General features: G+C 42.5%; 1 protein-coding gene across 1 annotated transcript in view; it reads left to right on the top strand.

Annotated features, from left to right (window-relative positions):
* LOC115197611 (PDZ domain-containing RING finger protein 4-like) overlaps window positions 1–20,407 on the top strand; it is a 234,628-nt gene that overhangs the window by 206,993 nt on the left and 7,228 nt on the right. The window contains exons 4-5 of the mRNA XM_029759296.1: window positions 191–290; window positions 19,727–19,862. Coding sequence (XP_029615156.1) covers window positions 191–290; window positions 19,727–19,862 — 236 coding nt within the window. The remainder of the gene's footprint in view (window positions 1–190; window positions 291–19,726; window positions 19,863–20,407) is intronic.

The following is a 20,407-nucleotide window of genomic DNA, read 5'->3' as shown; positions in this document are numbered from 1 at the left end:
ACTTCCCTCTCCTTCTCTCATCTCCCTTTCCCTCTGCCTTTCTCTCTCTCTCTCTCTCTCTATCTCTCTTTCTCTCTCTCTTTTGCTCTCTCTCTTTCTCTCTCTACTTCCCTCTCCTTTTCTCATCTCCCTTTCCCTCTGCTTTTTCTCTCTCTACCTCCATCCCTCCCTCCTCCCTCTCTCCTGACAGTTGCCACTCTCTCCACACTATGGAGCAGGAGTTCTATGAGGGGACAGACTACCTCTCCACCCTCCCAGACCAACAGAGGACAGAGGAGTTTGAGTACGAGGTAAGACTTGATTACGCCTCCCTTCCGGCAAGGTTGTTAATGACGTTTGACAAACACACACACACAAACACTCTATATCTCATAATGGGGCTTTACCAATAAAGATTGTCCAGTTATAATTGACTCCACAGGCCTGTCCCTGGGGGGGATGTGGTAACAAATAGATTATAGGTCACATTATATCCACACCACAGACAGCTCAGGATATCCACAGGACCTTATAAATCAAATCAAATTGTATTTGTCACATGCTTCGTAAACAACAGGTTTAAACTAACAGTGAAATTCTTCCCAACATTGTAGAGAGAAAAATTTAAAAATAATAGAAAAAAACATACACAAGGAAAAAATAAATACACAATGAGTAACGATAACTTAACTATATACACAGGTAGCAGTACCTGTGATACTAGGTAATACTATTATATAGTATGTACATATAGGTAAAGTGACAACCGTAATTTCCGGACTATTAAGTGCACCTGAATATAAGCCGCACCCACTGAATTAAAAAAATTAAAATATTTTGAACATAAATAAGCCGCACATGTCTATAAGCCGCAGGTGCCTACCGGTACATTGAAACAAATGAACTTTACACAGGCTTTAACGAAACATGGCTTGTAACAAAAATAAATAGGCTTTAACGAAACACGGCTTGTAACAAAAATAAATAGGCTTTAACGAAACACGGCTTGTAACAAAAAAATGTAATTAGCAGTAAGCTTTAGTTGTCTTTTTGCACTGAGTCAATTCCTCACGCCGCTGTTTCCAAAGTCTTATCGTCGACTCATGAAGACTAAGCTCCCGTGCAGCAGCTCTATTTCCTTTTCCAACAGCCAGATCAATCGCCTTCAACTTGAAAGCTGCATCATATGCATTTCTCCGTGTCTTTGCCATGATGAGGGTGACAAAATGACTACCGTAATCAGAATGATGGGAAGTTTGAGAGCGCTCGATTTAATCTAAACAGTAAACAAAAAAGTTTTTGACCTTAACCCGTTTGGCAATTTCATTGGTCTAATGAAAGCTTCATGCCGCCAAAAAACTGAGCACGTCACAGAATATGTTTTTTTGGAAGAAAAAAAAATTGAAAGTGGGAAAAATCCATATTTTCGCCGCGTCATTGTTTAAGCCGCGAGGTTCAAAGCCTGGGAAAAAAGTTGCGGCTTATAGTCCGGAATTTACGGTAGGTACAGTTAGTGCAAAAAGGGTCAATGCAGATAGTCCGGGTAGTTATCCTCTCTTGGATAGGGGGCAATATTTTACGTCCGGATGAAAAGCGTGGCCAAAGTACACTGCATGTTACTCAGGCCCAGAAGCTAGGATATGCGTATAATTGGTAGATTTGGATAGACAACACAGTTTCTAAAACTGTTACAATTATGCCTGTGAGTATAACAGAACTGATATGGTAGGCAAAACCCCGAGGACAAACCATCCCAAAATTAAAAAATTCAGCCTACCACTGTTTTCACTGTTTTCACTTATATTATAAGGCGAAATCCTCCCAGATTGCAGTTCCTAGGGCTTCCACTAGATGTCAACAGTCTTTAGAAAGAGTTTCATGCTGGTTTTTGGAAAAATTTGCCAGAAATTGTAGTTTTTCTACGTGGCTCCCATTTTGGCTGTAGTGTTTCCAAGCGTGTGGTAGAGAGCGTGTTCTTTGGTATTTTTCTCCGGGAAAGACAATAACGATTCTCTGTCTTAAATGTTATCGTTTATTTACATATTAGGGTACCTAAGGTTTGATTATAAACGTTGTTTGACTTGTTTGGAAAGGTTTATTAGTAACGTTTGGGATTCATTTTGTATGCATTTTGATGGAGGGAATCTGGGTGGATTATTGACTGAAGCGCGCCAGCTAAACTGAGTTTTTTGGATATAAAGAAGGACATTATCGAACAAAAGGACCATTTGTGATGTATCTGGGACCTTTTGGAGTGCCAACAGAAGAAGATCATCAAAGGTAATGCAGTTATTATATCGCTATTTCTGACTTTCGTGGTGCACCTGCCTGGTTGAAATATGTTTTTCATGCTTTTGTATGCGGGGCGCTGTCCTCAGATAATCACATGGTGTGCTTTCGCCGTAAAGCCTTTGAAATCTGACACAGTAGCTGTATTAACAAGAAGTTAAGCTTTATTTTTATGTATTACACTTGTGATTTTATGAAAGTTAAATATTTATAATTCTGTAGTTTGAATTTCGCACTCTGAAATTTCACCGGATGTTGGCCAGGTGGGACGCTACCTGCCCATAAGAAGTTATTTGGTTAACTATTTAGCAATATTTGGGCTTGGGAGTAGAATCTGTTCAGGGTCCTGTTGGTTCCAGACTTGGTGCATTGTTAATGCTTGCCGTGCGGTAGTAGAGTGAACAGTCTATGACTTGGGGACTGTAGTCTTTGACAATTTTTAGGTCCTTCCTCTGACACCGCCTGGTATCTGGATGGCAGGAATCTCGGTGCCAGTGATGTAATGGGCCGTACACACTACCCTCTGTAGCGCCTTGCGTCAGATGCCAAGTAGTTGCCATACCAAGGAGTGATGCAGCCAGTCAGGATGCTTTCAATGGTGCAGCTGTAGAACTTTTGAGGATCTGAGGGGCCATGCTAAATATTTTCAGCCTCCTGAGCGAGAAGAGGCTTTGTCGTGCCTTCTTCACGACTTTGATGGTGTGTGTCAACCAACAAGTGATTTGGACACAGAGGAACTTGAAGCTCTCCACCCGCTCCTCTACAGCCCTGTTGATGTGGATGGGGTGTGCTCGGCCCTCCATTTCCTGTCATCCACGATCAGCTCCTTTGTCTTGCTGATGTTGAGGGAGAGGTTGTTGTCCTGGCACTACATTACCAGGTCACTGACCTCCTCCCTACAGGCTGTCTCATCGTCATCGGTGATTAGGCCTACCACCGTTGTGTCATCAGCAAACTTAATGATGGTGTTGGAGATATGCGTGGCCATGCAGTCGTTGGTGAACAGGAAGTACAGAAGGGGACTAAGCACTCACCCCTGAGGGGTCCCCGTGTTGAGGGTCAGCATGGTGGCCCATCCGGAAGTCTAGGATCCAGTTACAGAGGGAAGTGTTCAGTTCCAGGGTCCTGAGCTTAGTGATGAGCTTAGAGGGCACTATGGTGTTGAACGCTGAGCTGTAGTTAATGAACAGCATTCTCACATAAGTGTTCATCTAAGGCAGTGTGGAGTGCAATAGCGATTGCATCATCTGTGATATATTGGTGCGGTATGCAAATTGGAATGGGTCCAGGGTGTCTGGGATGAGTTTGTTAATGTGAGCGATGACCAGCATTTCAAAGCATTTCATGGCTACAGATGTGAGTGCTACAGGCAATAGTAATTTATACATGTTACCTTGGTGTTCTTGTGCACAGGGGCTATGGTGGTCATCTTGAAACATGTAGGTATTATAGACTGGGTCAGGGAGAGTTTGAAAATGCCAGTGAAGACGCTTGCCAGCTGGTCAGAACAGGCACTGAGCACTCGTTTTGGTAATCCGTGAATGTCAACCTGTTTAAAGGTCTTACTCACATCGGCTACAGAGAGTGAGATCACACAGTCGTCCAGAACAGCTGGTTCTCTCATACATGTTCAGTGTTGCTTGCCTCGAAATGAGCATGCTTTCGGCCCTATACAGCTCGTTGAGTGTGGTCTTAGTGCCAGCATCGGTTTGTGCTGGTAAATACAGCTACGGTAAGCTGTTGTAAATATTGTTAACCAAGAGACACACCCCTCCCCCTTCATCTTACCCTGGCTACCATCCGGTCAAAACGATACATGGAAAAACCAGCAAGATGTACACTCACCGAACAGTTTATTAGGTACATCCATGTAGTACGCCCAACAGCCTGAATTCTTCGGGGCATGGATTCTACAAGTCGGAAATGTTCCACAGGGATGTTGGTCCATGCTGACGCGATGGCATCACACAGTTGTTGCAGATTGGATGGCAGTACACCACCGGTACCAGCCTGTACCATTGATAGCAGGCAGGATGGGTCCATGAACTCATGCTGCTTACGCCAAATCCTGACTCTGCCATCAATATGACGTAACAGGAACCTGGATTCGTCGGACCAGGCAATGTTTTTCCACTCCTCAAATGTCCAGTGTTGGTGATCGTCTGCCCACTGGAGCCGATTCTTCCTGTTTTTAGCTGATAGGATTGGAACCCGGTGTGGTCGTCTGCTGCAATAGCCCATCTGTGACAAGGATCGGCGGAGATGGCGGAGACAAAAGTTAAGATCAGCGTTATACAGCTACTGCCAATAGTGATGTTGTTCATGTACTTAATACTATGAGACCATGAGGGAATATTCGTACTAACTCATTTCAAGTGAAGCAACCTCACACCCTTAAGCCTGTCTTATTTGACCTGCGTTGTGAAAAAAAAGGTGTCTGTTCTGCAAGTAACAAACAAGTATCAGGTGTTCCTTCCATAAATAAAAACCGTGTGTCCAAGTCAAACCATTTCTCTGCTTCCATTTTAATCTTCTACTTGATGTAAATGCAGATTAGACAGGAGGGGATGATAAACTGGCCTCATGTCGACACTTGGCTGTCTCAATCCAAACACTCCTCCTTTCCTCTTATCCTCCTCCATCCTTCTGGACCACAGGGGGCTGCTGAGGGAAGGATGGCTCATAATAATGTCTGGAATGGAGTAAAATGTAATGGTATCAAACACATGGAAACCATGGAAACCATGAGTTTGATGTATTCGATACCATTCCATGAATTCCTTTCGAGTCATTACTATGAGCCCGTCCCCAGTTAAGGTGGCACCGTCCACCTGTGTCCTGGACTAATATTCTTTCTTTTCACATGGTTGAGGACCAGGCAAACTGTGCAACCAGCCTGGCTTTAGTTTGAGTGATGTATGATGATTACATTTCCCCTCTTTTGTATCATTTGAATTTGTTTGAATGCTTCCCTCCTTCCAGCCACTGAGCTTGAGTTATTCCACACCGTTCTTCTCTAAAGAGATTTGCTTATCCACTTCGTCGCCTCTGCCTCGGCATTAGAGTCAACGCAAATATAATATATTAAGCCTTTCTTCTTTATGCCTCATTTCTATTATCAAATCCTATTAGGGTGTGTGTTTGCAGCCTGCCTGCTTCTGTTTTTATTTCATGCTTGGGGACGTACTGTATATTCCTTCACTTACCGTATGTCAATAGAATGTGTTCTAAGAAGAAGACAGTTTGGGGCTGAATGCCTCTATTTCAGATTGAGGTTTTGTTCATTCATTCATCTCAGCGAGAGGTTTCTGATATGACCTCAGTCTGAGAAATCACAATATGAGGTGTTGGATAGAGACATGTTGGGCTGGGGGGAATGGGATAGGGAGCTCTTTATGGAAATAAAAGCAAATAAAAACATGATGAAAAAAAAAAAAAATAAACCACAATGTGAGCATCCTGCCGTTACATCATAGAAGTCTAAAGTCTAAATCTAAAATAGGCCGAATGTTTAAATCAGAAAGGACCATTGGTGATTTCCTTTCACCTCACTGGCTTCAGAAAATGTATGATCCATCTGGTTCCTTTAGCCTCAATGCATATGTTTCTTGTTCTGTAAACCGTACGCCCAGCAACCCAAGATAAGCGTGACGTTACGTCCAGTTATTGGGTCTAGAACCTCCTAAAGACTGGACTAGACCAACCCTTCTGGATTAGTCTTAGGAACCGGTGATGTAGCCTTGTTATTAGATATTTCATTATGGAGAAGATCCTTCCTAGATGACCTGTACCTTACAGAGACACTCTAGAGAGGAACATTAGATATCTCTTTCTCCCCGAGGAGAGGAGCTCTTCCCTCTCTTTCTCCCTGAGGAGAGGAGCCTCTTCCCTCTCTTTCTCCCTGAGGAGAGGAGCCTCTTCCCTCTCTTTCTCCCTGAGGAGAGGAGCCCCTTCCCTCTCTTTCTCCCTGAGGAGAGGAGCCTCTTCCCTCTCTTTCTCCCTGAGGAGAGGAGCCTCTTCCCTCTCTTTCTCCCTGAGGAGAGGAGCCTCTTCCCTCTCTTTCTCCCTGAGGAGAGGAGCCTCTTCCCTCTCTTTCACCCTGAGGAGAGGAGCCTCTTCCCTCTCTTTCACCCTGAGGAGAGGAGCTCTTCCCTCTCTTTCACCCTGAGGAGAGGAGCCTCTTCCCTCTCTTTCTCCCTGAGGAGAGGAGCCTCTTTCCTCTCTTTCTCCCTGAGGAGAGGAGACTCTTTCCTCTCTTTCACCCTGAGGAGAGGAGCCTCTTCCCTCTCTTTCCCCCTAAGGAGAGGAGCCTCTTTCCTCTCTTTCACCCTGAGGAGAGGAGCCTCTTCCCTCTCTTTCTCCCTGAGGAGAGGAGACTCTTTCCTCTCTTTCACCCTGAGGAGAGGAGCCTCTTCCCTCTCTTTCGCCCTGAGGAGAGGAGCCTCTTCCCTCTCTTTCACCCTGAGGAGAGGAGCCTCTTCCCTCTCTTTCAGCTGGTTCCGGTGGCAGCCATCCACAGACACGTTTGTGACTGCTTTTTCAATTACTGGTAATCAAAGGCAGCGAATATTATGACAGCATCCAACACAGCCTGACTGTGGGCGGCAGCCCCCCCACCCCCCAATCACGCCATCATAGTCATTAATTTACTGTCAGCCTGCCGCCACCATCCCCGCTTCGCCTCGCCGCCACACCGCAATCTCCCGGCTGAGAGGCTGAGAGCTCGCCCCGGGAAAATGAAGAAAAAAAAGGGAAGAGAGAGAGAGTGTGTGTGTGTGTGTGTGTGTGTGTGTGTGTGTGTGTGTGTGTGTGTGTGTGTGTGTGTGTGATGGATCAAGAGAAGGGGCCCGTTGCCTTATCAAGGATTCAGACACCAGTTTGTGTGCGGGGGGGGGGGTTGGGTGTGTGTGTGTGGATGCGTGTTTGTGTGTCTGGAATTGGAAGAGGTTGTCTGTGTCCACACACACTGGCGTTTCATCCAACTTGTACTAATCACATCTATCTGTTTTGCCTGCTAATTTTGCCACAGGTAATCTCCACTTTACCAGCATATAGTCATTAATTAGACACTAACTTCAGGTCTTTTCCACTCCAGGAGATGGAGAAGACATTACACTTCACACACTTTCACTCGCCTTCGGTATCATTTGTTCATTTCTGTCGTATATATTTTTTGCGAGATGTCTTCGAGTCATTCCCACAGTTTTGGCACATTCATTGACGTCATCTACATTCACACCACACACCTTCATGGTATCGGTGGCTAAGTTGTGTGCTGAATTTTTTGCTAGATGTCTTCGAGACATTCCCATCTAACATTTACAGTTATTTTCAACATTCCTATTGCATGTGTACTCCCGTAATCTACATCGACACCACCTACTGCTTCCTGTCTTTCGTATTGCGTCATGAATCCATCAGTAGTCTAGTCTCAGCAGTCGCTGTGTCTAATGCTTCTAACGATTTTTATTTATTTAAATTTTATTTAACCTTTATTTAACTCGGCAAGTCAGAGAAGAACAAATTCTTACTTAACAACAAATTCTTATTTACAATGACGACCTACCAAAAGGCAAAAGGCAATGACGACAAACGATACCCCATTAGTGGTAGTTATAATATCTCTGGTTGGATGATGACAAACGATACCCCATTAGTGGTAGTTATAATATCTCTGGTTGGATGATGACAAACGATACCCCATTAGTAGTAGTTATAATATCTCTGGTTGGATGATGACAAACGATACCCCATTAGTGGTAGTTATAATATCTCTGGTTGGATGACAACAAACGATACCCCATTAGTAGTAGTTATAATATCTCTGTTGGATGACAACAAACGATACCCCATTAGTAGTAGTTATAATATCTCTGGTTGGATGATGACAAACGATACCCCATTAGTGGTAGTTATAATATCTCTGTTGGATGACAACAAACGATACCCCATTAGTGGTAGTTATAATATCTCTGTTGGATGATGACAAACGATACCCCATTAGTGGTAGTAGTTATAATATCTCTGGTTGGATGACAACAAACGATACCCCATTAGTGGTAGTTATAATATCTCTGTTGGATGACAACAAACGATACCCCATTAGTAGTAGTTATAATATCTCTGGTTGGATGATGACAAACGATACCCCATTAGTAGTAGTTATAATATCTCTGTTGGATGACGACAAACGATACCCCATTAGTAGTAGTTATAATATCTCTGTTGGATGATGACAAACGATACCCCATTAGTGGTAGTTATAATATCTCTGTTGGATGACAACAAACGATACCCCATTAGTAGTAGTTATAATATCTCTGTTGGATGACAACAAACGATACCCCATTAGTGGTAGTTATAATATCTCTGTTGGATGACAAGAAACGATACCCCATTAGTAGTAGTTATAATATCTCTGTTGGATGATGACAAACGATACCCCATTAGTAGTAGTTATAATATCTCTGTTGGATGATGACAAACGATACCCCATTAGTAGTAGTTATAATATCTCTGTTGGATGACGACAAACGATACCCCATTAGTGGTAGTTATAATATCTCTGTTGGATGACAACAAACGATACCCCATTAGTGGTAGTTATAATATCTCTGTTGGATGACAACAAACGATACCCCATTAGTAGTAGTTATAATATCTCTGTTGGATGATGACAAACGATACCCCATTAGTAGTAGTTATAATATCTCTGTTGGATGATGACAAACGATACCCCATTAGTAGTAGTTATAATATCTCTGTTGGATGATGACAAACGATACCCCATTAGTAGTAGTTATAATATCTCTGGTTGGATGATGACAAACGATACCTCATTAGTAGTAGTTATAATATCTCTGTTGGATGACAACAAACGATACCCCATTAGTAGTAGTTATAATATCTCTGTTGGATGACAACAAACGATACCCCATTAGTAGTAGTTATAATATCTCTGGTTGGATGATGACAAACGATACCCCATTAGTAGTAGTTATAATATCTCTGTTGGATGACAACAAACGATACCCCATTAGTAGTAGTTATAATATCTCTGGTTGGATGATGACAAACGATACCCCATTAGTAGTAGTTATAATATCTCTGTTGGATGACAACAAACGATACCCCATTAGTGGTAGTTATAATATCTCTGTTGGATGACAACAAACGATACCCCATTAGTAGTAGTTATAATATCTCTGTTGGATGATGACAAACGATACCCCATTAGTAGTAGTTATAATATCTCTGTTGGATGATGACAAACGATACCCCATTAGTAGTAGTTATAATATCTCTGTTGGATGACGACAAACGATACCCCATTAGTGGTAGTTATAATATCTCTGTTGGATGACAACAAACGATACCCCATTAGTGGTAGTTATAATATCTCTGTTGGATGACAACAAACGATACCCCATTAGTAGTAGTTATAATATCTCTGTTGGATGATGACAAACGATACCCCATTAGTAGTAGTTATAATATCTCTGTTGGATGATGACAAACGATACCCCATTAGTAGTAGTTATAATATCTCTGTTGGATGATGACAAACGATACCCCATTAGTGGTAGTTATAATATCTCTGGTTGGATGACAACAAACGATACCCCATTAGTAGTAGTTATAATATCTCTGTTGGATGACAACAAACGATACCCCATTAGTAGTAGTTATAATATCTCTGGTTGGATGATGACAAACGATACCCCATTAGTGGTAGTTATAATATCTCTGTTGGATGACAACAAACGATACCCCATTAGTGGTAGTTATAATATCTCTGTTGGATGATGACAAACGATACCCCATTAGTGGTAGTAGTTATAATATCTCTGGTTGGATGACAACAAACGATACCCCATTAGTGGTAGTTATAATATCTCTGTTGGATGACAACAAACGATACCCCATTAGTAGTAGTTATAATATCTCTGGTTGGATGATGACAAACGATACCCCATTAGTAGTAGTTATAATATCTCTGTTGGATGACGACAAACGATACCCCATTAGTAGTAGTTATAATATCTCTGTTGGATGATGACAAACGATACCCCATTAGTGGTAGTTATAATATCTCTGTTGGATGACAACAAACGATACCCCATTAGTAGTAGTTATAATATATCTGTTGGATGACAACAAACGATACCCCATTAGTGGTAGTTATAATATCTCTGTTGGATGACAAGAAACGATACCCCATTAGTAGTAGTTATAATATCTCTGTTGGATGATGACAAACGATACCCCATTAGTAGTAGTTATAATATCTCTGTTGGATGATGACAAACGATACCCCATTAGTAGTAGTTATAATATCTCTGTTGGATGACGACAAACGATACCCCATTAGTGGTAGTTATAATATCTCTGTTGGATGACAACAAACGATACCCCATTAGTGGTAGTTATAATATCTCTGTTGGATGACAACAAACGATACCCCATTAGTAGTAGTTATAATATCTCTGTTGGATGATGACAAACGATACCCCATTAGTAGTAGTTATAATATCTCTGTTGGATGATGACAAACGATACCCCATTAGTAGTAGTTATAATATCTCTGTTGGATGATGACAAACGATACCCCATTAGTAGTAGTTATAATATCTCTGGTTGGATGATGACAAACGATACCTCATTAGTAGTAGTTATAATATCTCTGTTGGATGACAACAAACGATACCCCATTAGTAGTAGTTATAATATCTCTGTTGGATGACAACAAACGATACCCCATTAGTAGTAGTTATAATATCTCTGGTTGGATGATGACAAACGATACCCCATTAGTAGTAGTTATAATATCTCTGTTGGATGACAACAAACGATACCCCATTAGTAGTAGTTATAATATCTCTGGTTGGATGATGACAAACGATACCCCATTAGTAGTAGTTATAATATCTCTGTTGGATGACAACAAACGATACCCCATTAGTGGTAGTTATAATATCTCTGTTGGATGACAACAAACGATACCCCATTAGTAGTAGTTATAATATCTCTGTTGGATGATGACAAACGATACCCCATTAGTAGTAGTTATAATATCTCTGTTGGATGATGACAAACGATACCCCATTAGTAGTAGTTATAATATCTCTGTTGGATGACGACAAACGATACCCCATTAGTGGTAGTTATAATATCTCTGTTGGATGACAACAAACGATACCCCATTAGTAGTTATAATATCTCTGTTGGATGATGACAAACGATACCCCATTAGTAGTAGTTATAATATCTCTGTTGGATGATGACAAACGATACCCCATTAGTAGTAGTTATAATATCTCTGTTGGATGATGACAAACGATACCCCATTAGTAGTAGTTATAATATCTCTGGTTGGATGATGACAAACGATACCTCATTAGTAGTAGTTATAATATCTCTGTTGGATGACAACAAACGATACCCCATTAGTAGTAGTTATAATATCTCTGGTTGGATGATGACAAACGATACCCCATTAGTAGTAGTTATAATATCTCTGGTTGGATGGTGTCAAACGATACGCCATTAGTGGTAGTTATAATATCTCTGTTGGATGATGACAAACGATACCCCATTAGTGGTAGTAGTTATAATATCTCTGGTTGGATGACAACAAACGATACCCCATTAGTGGTAGTTATAATATCTCTGGTTGGATGACAACAAACGATACCCCATTAGTAGTAGTTATAATATCTCTGTTGGATGATGACAAACGATACCCCATTAGTAGTAGTTATAATATCTCTGTTGGATGATGACAAACGATACCCCATTAGTAGTAGTTATAATATCTCTGTTGGATGACAACAAACGATACCCCATTAGTAGTAGTTATATCTCTGGTTGGATGATGTTTTTATTATCTATTCAGCCGTAAATCCTTTCATCCCTTTTTCTTTCATATCAGTGAGGGGGAAGTTGTCATTGCTCTCTATTCCCTATATATTTCTCTACGTTTGAGGGTGCCATTTGGGATACATTCCTAGTTTCAGAGACAGTCGATTTAAAGATCTGAGGTGTTGTCTGGTGGAGTTTGTCAAAAGAAATGAAGACCAGAGAGATCTGTTGTTCTCTTTCTCTCTCTCTTTTTTGTATGGTCCTGGGGTCTCTTTGATGGTCTGTCACTGTGGAGAGAGGAGGGGGCTGGGATGGGAGAGAGGAGGAGAAGGAGGGAGATGGGATGGGAGGAGAAGGAGGGGGATGGGATGGGAGGAGAAGGAGGGAGATGGGATGGGAGAGAGGAGGAGGAGGATGAGGTGGGACTGGGATGGGAGAGTGGAGGAGAAGGAGGGAGATGGGATGGGAGAGAGGAGGGGGCTGGGATGGGAGAGAGGAGGGGGCTGGGATGGGATGGGAGAGAGGAGGAGGAGGAGGTGGGACTGGGATGGGATGGGAGAGAGGAGGAGAAGGAGGTGGGACTGGGATGGGAGAGAGGAGGAGAAGGAGGGAGATGGGATGGGAGGAGAAGGAGGGGGATGGGATGGGAGAGAGGAGGAGAAGGAGGTGGGACTGGGATGGGAGAGAGGAGGAGAAGGAGGGAGATGGGATGGGAGAGAGGAGGAGAAGGAGGGGGATGGGATGGGAGAGAGGAGGAGAAGGAGGGGGATGGGAGAGAGGAGGAGGAGGAGGGGGAGACTGGGATGGGAGAGAGGAGGAGAAGGAGGGAGATGGGAGAGAGGAGGAGGGGGGGACTGGGATGGGAGAGAGGAGGGAGCTGGGATGGGAGAGAGGAGGAGAAGGAGGGAGATGGGAGAGAGGAGGAGGGGGGGGACTGGGATGTGAGAGAGGAGGGGGCTGGGATGGGAGAGAGGAGGAGGAGGAGGGGGATGGGAGAGAGGAGGAGAAGGAGGGGGATGGGATGGGAGAGAGGAGGAGGGAGCTGGGATGGGAGAGAGGAGGAGAAGGAGGGGGATGGGATGGGAGAGAGGAGGAGGAGGAGGGGGGACTGAGATGGGAGAGAGGAGGAGAAGGAGGGGGATGGGAGAGCGGAGGGGGAGGAGCGGGCTGGGATGGGAGAGAGGAGGAGGGGGCTGGGATGGGAGAGAGGAGGAGGATGAGGGGGCTGGGATGGGAGAGGGGAGGAAGAGGGGGCTGTATGGGAGAGGGGAGGAGGAGGGGGCTGGGATGGGAGAGAGGAGGAGGATGGGGCTGGGATGGGAGAGGGGAGGAGGAGGAGGGGGCTGGGATGGGAGAGAGGAGGAGGAGGAGGAGGGGGCTGGGATTGGAGAGAGGAGGAGGAGGAGGCTGGGATGGGAGAGGGGAGGAGGAGGAGGAGGGGGCTGGGATGGGAGAGGGGAGGAGGAGGAGGAGGGGGCTGGGATGTGAGAGGGGAGGTGGAGGAGGAGGGGGCTGGGATAGGAGAGGGGAGGTGGTGGAGGAGGAGGGGGCTGGGATGGGAGAGGGGAGGTGGTGGAGGAGGAGTGGGCTGGGATAGATGGAGGCTTGTTGGGAGAGTCTCCAGTAAGGTGGGGTTCACCTACAGTATTGCCGAGGCAGAGAGGAGAAGGCGATGGAAGAGAAGGAGGACGTTGAGGTGGAGGAGGGGTCTGGGGTAGATTGGGAGTGAAGAGGAACTACTATTTTCTCCCCTTCTCTCCCCTCTTCCAGCCTTTGGTCTGTGATCCCCCTCTTTCCCCCTCCTTCCAAAGCGGGTGATATGTCTGACAGGTGGAACCAGCCAACCCACAGATGTCACGGAGGGAATGAATCTCTCTGAATTTCCTTTATTTCTTCTCCCCTCCCACCCGCTATCCTCCACCCTGTAGACCTCTCTTATCCACACACATACATACACACAAACACATATACACACAACACACAACATACCCTCAACACCCCTGACGTGTTTTAACATTGGTTCCCCTCAACACCCCTGACGTGTTTTAACATTGGTTCCCCTCAACACCCCTGACGTGTTTTAACATTGGTTCGCCCTCAACACCCCTGACGTGTTTTAACATTGGTTCCCCTCAACACCCCTGACGTGTTTTAACATTGGTTCCCCACAACACCCCTGACGTGTTTTAACATTGGTTCCCCCTCAACACCCCTGACGTGTTTTAACATTGGTTCCCCCTCAACACCCCTGACGTGTTTTAACATTGGTTCCCCACAACACCCCTGACGTGTTTTAACATTGGTTCCCCTCAACACCCCTGACGTGTTTTAACATTGGTTCCCCTCAACACCCCTGACGTGTTTTAACATTGGTTCCCCTCAACACCCCTGACGTGTTTTAACATTGGTTCCCCTCAACACCCCTGACGTGTTTTAACATTGGTTCCCCCTCAACACCCCTGACGTGTTTTAACATTGGTTCCCCCTCAACACCCCTGACGTGTTTTAACATTGGTTCCCCTCAACACCCCTGACGTGTTTTAACATTGGTTCCCCCTCAACACCCCTGACGTGTTTTAACATTGGTTCCCCTCAACACCCCTGACGTGTTTTAACATTGGTTCCCCTCAACACCCCTGACGTGTTTTAACATTGGTTCCCCTCAACACCCCTGACGTGTTTTAACATTGGTTCCCCTCAACACCCCTGACGTGTTTTAACATTGGTTCCCCTCAACACCCCTGACGTGTTTTAACATTGGTTCCCCCTCAACACCCCTGACGTGTTTTAACATTGGTTCCCCCTCAACACCCCTGACGTGTTTTAACATTGGTTCCCCTCAACACCCCTGACGTGTTTTAACATTGGTTCCCCTCAACACCCCTGACGTGTTTTAACATTGGTTCCCCCTCAACACCCCTGACGTGTTTTAACATTGGTTCCCCTCAACACACCTGACGTGTTTTAACATTGGTTCCCCTCAACACCCCTGACGTGTTTTAACATTGGTTCCCCCTCAACACCCCTGACGTGTTTTAACATTGGTTCCCCACAACACCCCTGACGTGTTTGGTAACAAAAAGGCTAGCTGGGTTATTTGGTATGTTCCTACAGAACTGCTCTAAGTTGTCTGTACTATAGCCTTTCGTATTGCATGTGTGTAATGCATTTTTAAAAGTGATGGTCGAGATTTCATATCCTTATATTATCAATGATCTACAGACAGTTTAAATGTGCGTTACAGTAGTGCAAGCTGCAGAACATGATAGTAAAATCACTTCCTGAATAGTCTGGCCCTCTCCATGAGACCTCGGAAGAGAGGACTACTTCAGTGCAGGCGACGCAACTATGAATATATTCAACAACATTAGCATAATTACTTGAGTTTATTTACCAACTAATAATGTAATATGAGGTTGTATGTAACTGCTCAGTAAAAACACTCGATAGCTTCTGCTAGATATCCAAGTAGCCACTGATCAGAGAGTCTTTCATCATGAATCGAACTGTAACAGTTAAGATGAGCTCTATTCCAGCTAAAGTCAATATGCTTTTTGATAACAGGTATGATGTGTGGCAACAGCTTCAATAACTGGCTTTTGTATACGTTGATGGACTTGACACAACTACAATAACATTTTAATGTGGTCACTGTGGTATTACAATATGCTAATGAATGTAATGGATTGCATTTATGTAGAGCTTTTCATTAGGTCTCATGGCACTTTGTATTGCTACTGCATCTCTCAATGTAAATCTCAATCTGCTTTTGAAATCAAGGTCATCCTTTCAAAAGCAATGTTAATGTAATCTGAAAGTAGCCTAATGTCTCCAGGATATCTGATTTCTCATACTCAAATGTGTGTCCTCTGTATTCACTCAGGTCATTTCCACAGTGTCTACTGTGACACTATACTGGTTAGTGTTATAGTCTGGTTAGTGTTATAGTCTGGTTAGTGTTATAGTCTGGTTAGTGATATAGTCTGGTTATAGTCTGGTTAGTGATATAGTCTGGTTATAGTCTGGTTAGTGTTATAGTCTGGTTAGTGATATAGTCTGGTTATAGTCTGGTTAGTGATATAGTCTGGTTATAGTCTGGTTAGTGATATAGTCTGGTTATAGTCTGGTTAGTGATATAGTCTGGTTATTGTCTGGTTAGTGATATAGTCTGGTTATTGTCTGGTTAGTGATATAGTCTGGGTAGTGATATAGTCTGGTTAGTGATATAGTCTGGTTATAGTCTGGTTAGTGTTATAGTCTGGTTAGTGTTATAGTCTGGGTAGTGATATAGTCTGGTTAGTGATATAGTCTGGTTGGTGATATAGTCTGGTTAGTATTATAGTCTGGTTATAGTCTGGTTATAGTCTGGTTATAGTCTGGTTGGTGATATAGTCTGGTTAGTGTTATAGTCTGGTTATAGTCTGGTTAGTGTTATAGTCTCGTTAGTGATATAGTCTGGTTATAGTCTGGTTAGTGATATAGTCTGGTTATAGTCTGGTTATAGTCTGGTTAGTGATATAGTCTGGTTAGTGTTATAGTCTGGTTATAGTCTGGTTAGTGTTATAGTCTGGTTAGTGTTATAGTCTGGTTATAGTCTGGTTAGTGTTATAGTCTGGTTAGTGATATAGTCTGGTTAAAGTCTGGTTAGTGATATAGTCTGGTTATAGTCTGGTTAGTGATATAGTCTGGTTATAGTCTGGTTAGTGATATAGTCTGGTTATTGTCTGGTTAGTGATATAGTCTGGTTATAGTCTGGTTAGTGATATAGTCTGGGTAGTGATATAGTCTGGTTAGTGATATAGTCTGGTTGGTGATATAGTCTGGTTAGTGTTATAGTCTGGTTATAGTCTGGTTATAGTCTGGTTAGTGATATAGTCTGGTTAGTGTTATAGTCTGGTTAGTGTTATAGTCTGGTTAGTGATATAGTCTGGTTGGTGATATAGTCTGGTTAGTGTTATAGTCTGGTTATAGTCTGGTTAGTGTTATAGTCTGGTTAGTGATATAGTCTGGTTATAGTCTGGTTATAGTCTGGTTAGTGATATAGTCTGGTTAGTGTTATAGTCTGGTTATAGTCTGGTTAGTGTTATAGTCTGGTTATAGTCTGGTTAGTGTTATAGTCTGGTTAGTGATATAGTCTGGTTAAAGTCTGGTTAGTGATATAGTCTGGTTATAGTCTGGTTAGTGATATAGTCTGGTTATAGTCTGGTTAGTGATATAGTCTGGTTATTGTCTGGTTAGTGATATAGTCTGGTTATAGTCTGGTTAGTGATATAGTCTGGGTAGTGATATAGTCTGGTTAGTGATATAGTCTGGTTGGTGATATAGTCTGGTTATAGTCTGGTTATAGTCTGGTTAGTGATATAGTCTGGTTAGTGTTATAGTCTGGTTAGTGTTATAGTCTGGTTAGTGTTATAGTCTGGTTAGTGTTATAGTCTGGTTAGTGTTATAGTCTGGGTAGTGATATAGTCTGGTTAGTGATATAGTCTGGTTGGTGATATAGTCTGGTTAGTGTTATAGTCTGGTTATAGTCTGGTTATAGTCTGGTTAGTGATATAGTCTGGTTAGTGTTATAGTCTGGTTAGTGTTATAGTCTGGTTATAGTCTGGTTATAGTCTGGTTATAGTCTGGTTAGTGTTATAGTCTGGTTATAGTCTGGTTAGTGTTATAGTCTGGTTAGTGTTATAGTCTGGTTATAGTCTGGTTAGTGATATAGTCTGGTTAGTGTTATAGTCTGGTTAGTGTTATAGTCTGGTTAGTGTTATAGTCTGGTTATAGTCTGGTTATAGTCTGGTTAGTGATATAGTCTGGTTAGTGTAATAGTCTGGTTAGTGTTATAGTCTGGTTAGTGATATAGTCTGGTTATAGTCTGGTTAGTGATATAGTCTGGTTATAGTCTGGTTAGTGATATAGTCTGGTTAGTGATATAGTCTGGTTAGTGTTATAGTCTGGTTAGTGTTATAGTCTGGTTAGTGTTATAGTCTGGTTAGTGTTATAGTCTGGTTAGTGTTATAGTCTGGGTAGTGATATAGTCTGGTTAGTGATATTGTCTGGTTGGTGATATAGTCTGGTTAGTGTTATAGTCTGGTTATAGTCTGGTTAGTGTTGTAGTCTGGTTAGTGATATAGTCTGGTTATAGTCTGGTTAGTGATATAGTCTGGTTATAGTCTGGTTATAGTCTGGTTAGTGATATAGTCTGGTTAGTGTTATAGTCTGGTTATAGTCTGGTTAGTGTTATAGTCTGGTTAGTGTTATAGTCTGGTTATAGTCTGGTTAGTGTTATAGTCTGGTTAGTGATATAGTCTGGTTAAAGTCTGGTTAGTGATATAGTCTGGTTATAGTCTGGTTAGTGATATAGTCTGGTTATAGTCTGGTTAGTGATATAGTCTGGTTATTGTCTGGTTAGTGATATAGTCTGGTTATAGTCTGGTTAGTGATATAGTCTGGGTAGTGATATAGTCTGGTTAGTGATATAGTCTGGTTGGTGATATAGTCTGGTTAGTGTTATAGTCTGGTTATAGTCTGGTTATAGTCTGGTTATAGTCTGGTTAGTGATATAGTCTGGTTAGTGTTATAGTCTGGTTAGTGTTATAGTCTGGTTAGTGATTTAGTCTGGTTAGTGTTATAGTCTGGTTAGTGTTATAGTCTGGGTAGTGATATAGTCTGGTTAGTGATATAGTCTGGTTGGTGATATAGTCTGGTTAGTGTTATAGTCTGGTTAGTGTTATAGTCTGGTTAGTGTTATAGTCTGGGTAGTGATATAGTCTGGTTAGTGATATAGTCTGGTTGGTGATATAGTCTGGTTAGTGTTATAGTCTGGTTATAGTCTGGTTATAGTCTGGTTAGTGATATAGTCTGGTTAGTGTTATAGTCTGGTTAGTGTTATAGTCTGGTTATAGTCTGGTTATAGTCTGGTTATAGTCTGGTTAGTGTTATAGTCTGGTTAGTGTTATAGTCTGGTTATAGTCTGGTTAGTGTTATAGTCTGGTTATAGTCTGGTTAGTGATATAGTCTGGTTAGTGTTATAGTCTGGTTAGTGTTATAGTCTGGTTAGTGTTATAGTCTGGTTATAGTCTGGTTATAGTCTGGTTAGTGTTATAGTCTGGTTAGTGTTATAGTCTGGTTATAGTCTGGTTAGTGTTATAGTCTGGTTAGTGTTATAGTCTGGTTATAGTCTGGTTAGTGATATAGTCTGGTTAGTGTAATAGTCTGGTTAGTGTTATAGTCTGGTTAGGGATATAGTCTGGTTATAGTCTGGTTAGTGATATAGTCTGGTTATAGTCTGGTTAGTGATATAGTCTGGTTAGTGATATAGTCTGGTTAGTGTTATAGTCTGGTTAGTGTTATAGTCTGGTTAGTGTTATAGTCTGGTTAGTGTTATAGTCTGGTTAGTGTTATAGTCTGGTTAGTGTTATAGTCTGGTTAGTGATATAGTCTGGTCGGTGTTTTAGGCTGATTAGTGAGTGTCACTGTGCTCTCTGCCCTGTCTCTCTGTGTGTAGTAGGTAGAGAGCTATGTCGACAGCCAGGAAAACGTACTAGTGTGTTTGTCCATGTGTGGTTGGTCTGGTTGTTGACCTCTGTTCCCTGTCTCTCTTTAGGAGGTGGAGCTGTGTCGACTCAACAGCCAGGAAAAGCTGGGCCTGACGTTGTGCTACAGGACAGATGAGGAGGAGGACATGACCATCTACGTCAGCGAGGTGAGACGAGGGCAGACTGGGACTAAGCATGGTGGTGGTGCTGGGGTTGGTCATTCTGCTTCTTCTTCTTCTTCTTCTTCTGGAAGATTAGCTGACGTTATGGCATCAAGTAATGGGGGACCCTTCTACAACACCACAGTCACTGTGTGGCTCAAAGTAAACAGTGATATACCTAGGAAAAGAATAGACAATACTAGACTTTCATGAGTTGTGACATCTAATAGCTTACTTTAATATTCATGCATGGAACACAACTACATGGCTCTTTTTGGTGCAATCACCTCAAGATTGAATCAATTTCTTTTAGAAATAATGAAAATATTGAATATTTGGAGAATCGATAAATGAATATGATTGCACTGACTAAAAAGACATCAATCGCTCTGTGGCACTTATAGCAATAATGTAGATGAAAGTATTCATCTTTCTTTGAGTGTACTTGTTTGTTCTTCAAATAGAACTGACATGTTTTGTGACCTGAGGTTACACTTTTTGTGCCCACAGTCAAGGCTTTTTTTCTCTCTCTTAACCCACTTGTTGGCAGAACGTACAAAGCACTATCCTCCTCTCCTCCATTCTGCC

The sequence above is a fragment of the Salmo trutta genome, chromosome 7, assembly GCF_901001165.1.
Source record: "Salmo trutta chromosome 7, fSalTru1.1, whole genome shotgun sequence".
NCBI classification, from domain to species: domain Eukaryota; kingdom Metazoa; phylum Chordata; class Actinopteri; order Salmoniformes; family Salmonidae; genus Salmo; species Salmo trutta.
Note: the sequence above shows the minus strand (reverse complement) of the source record. Positions and strands in the feature narration are given on the sequence as shown.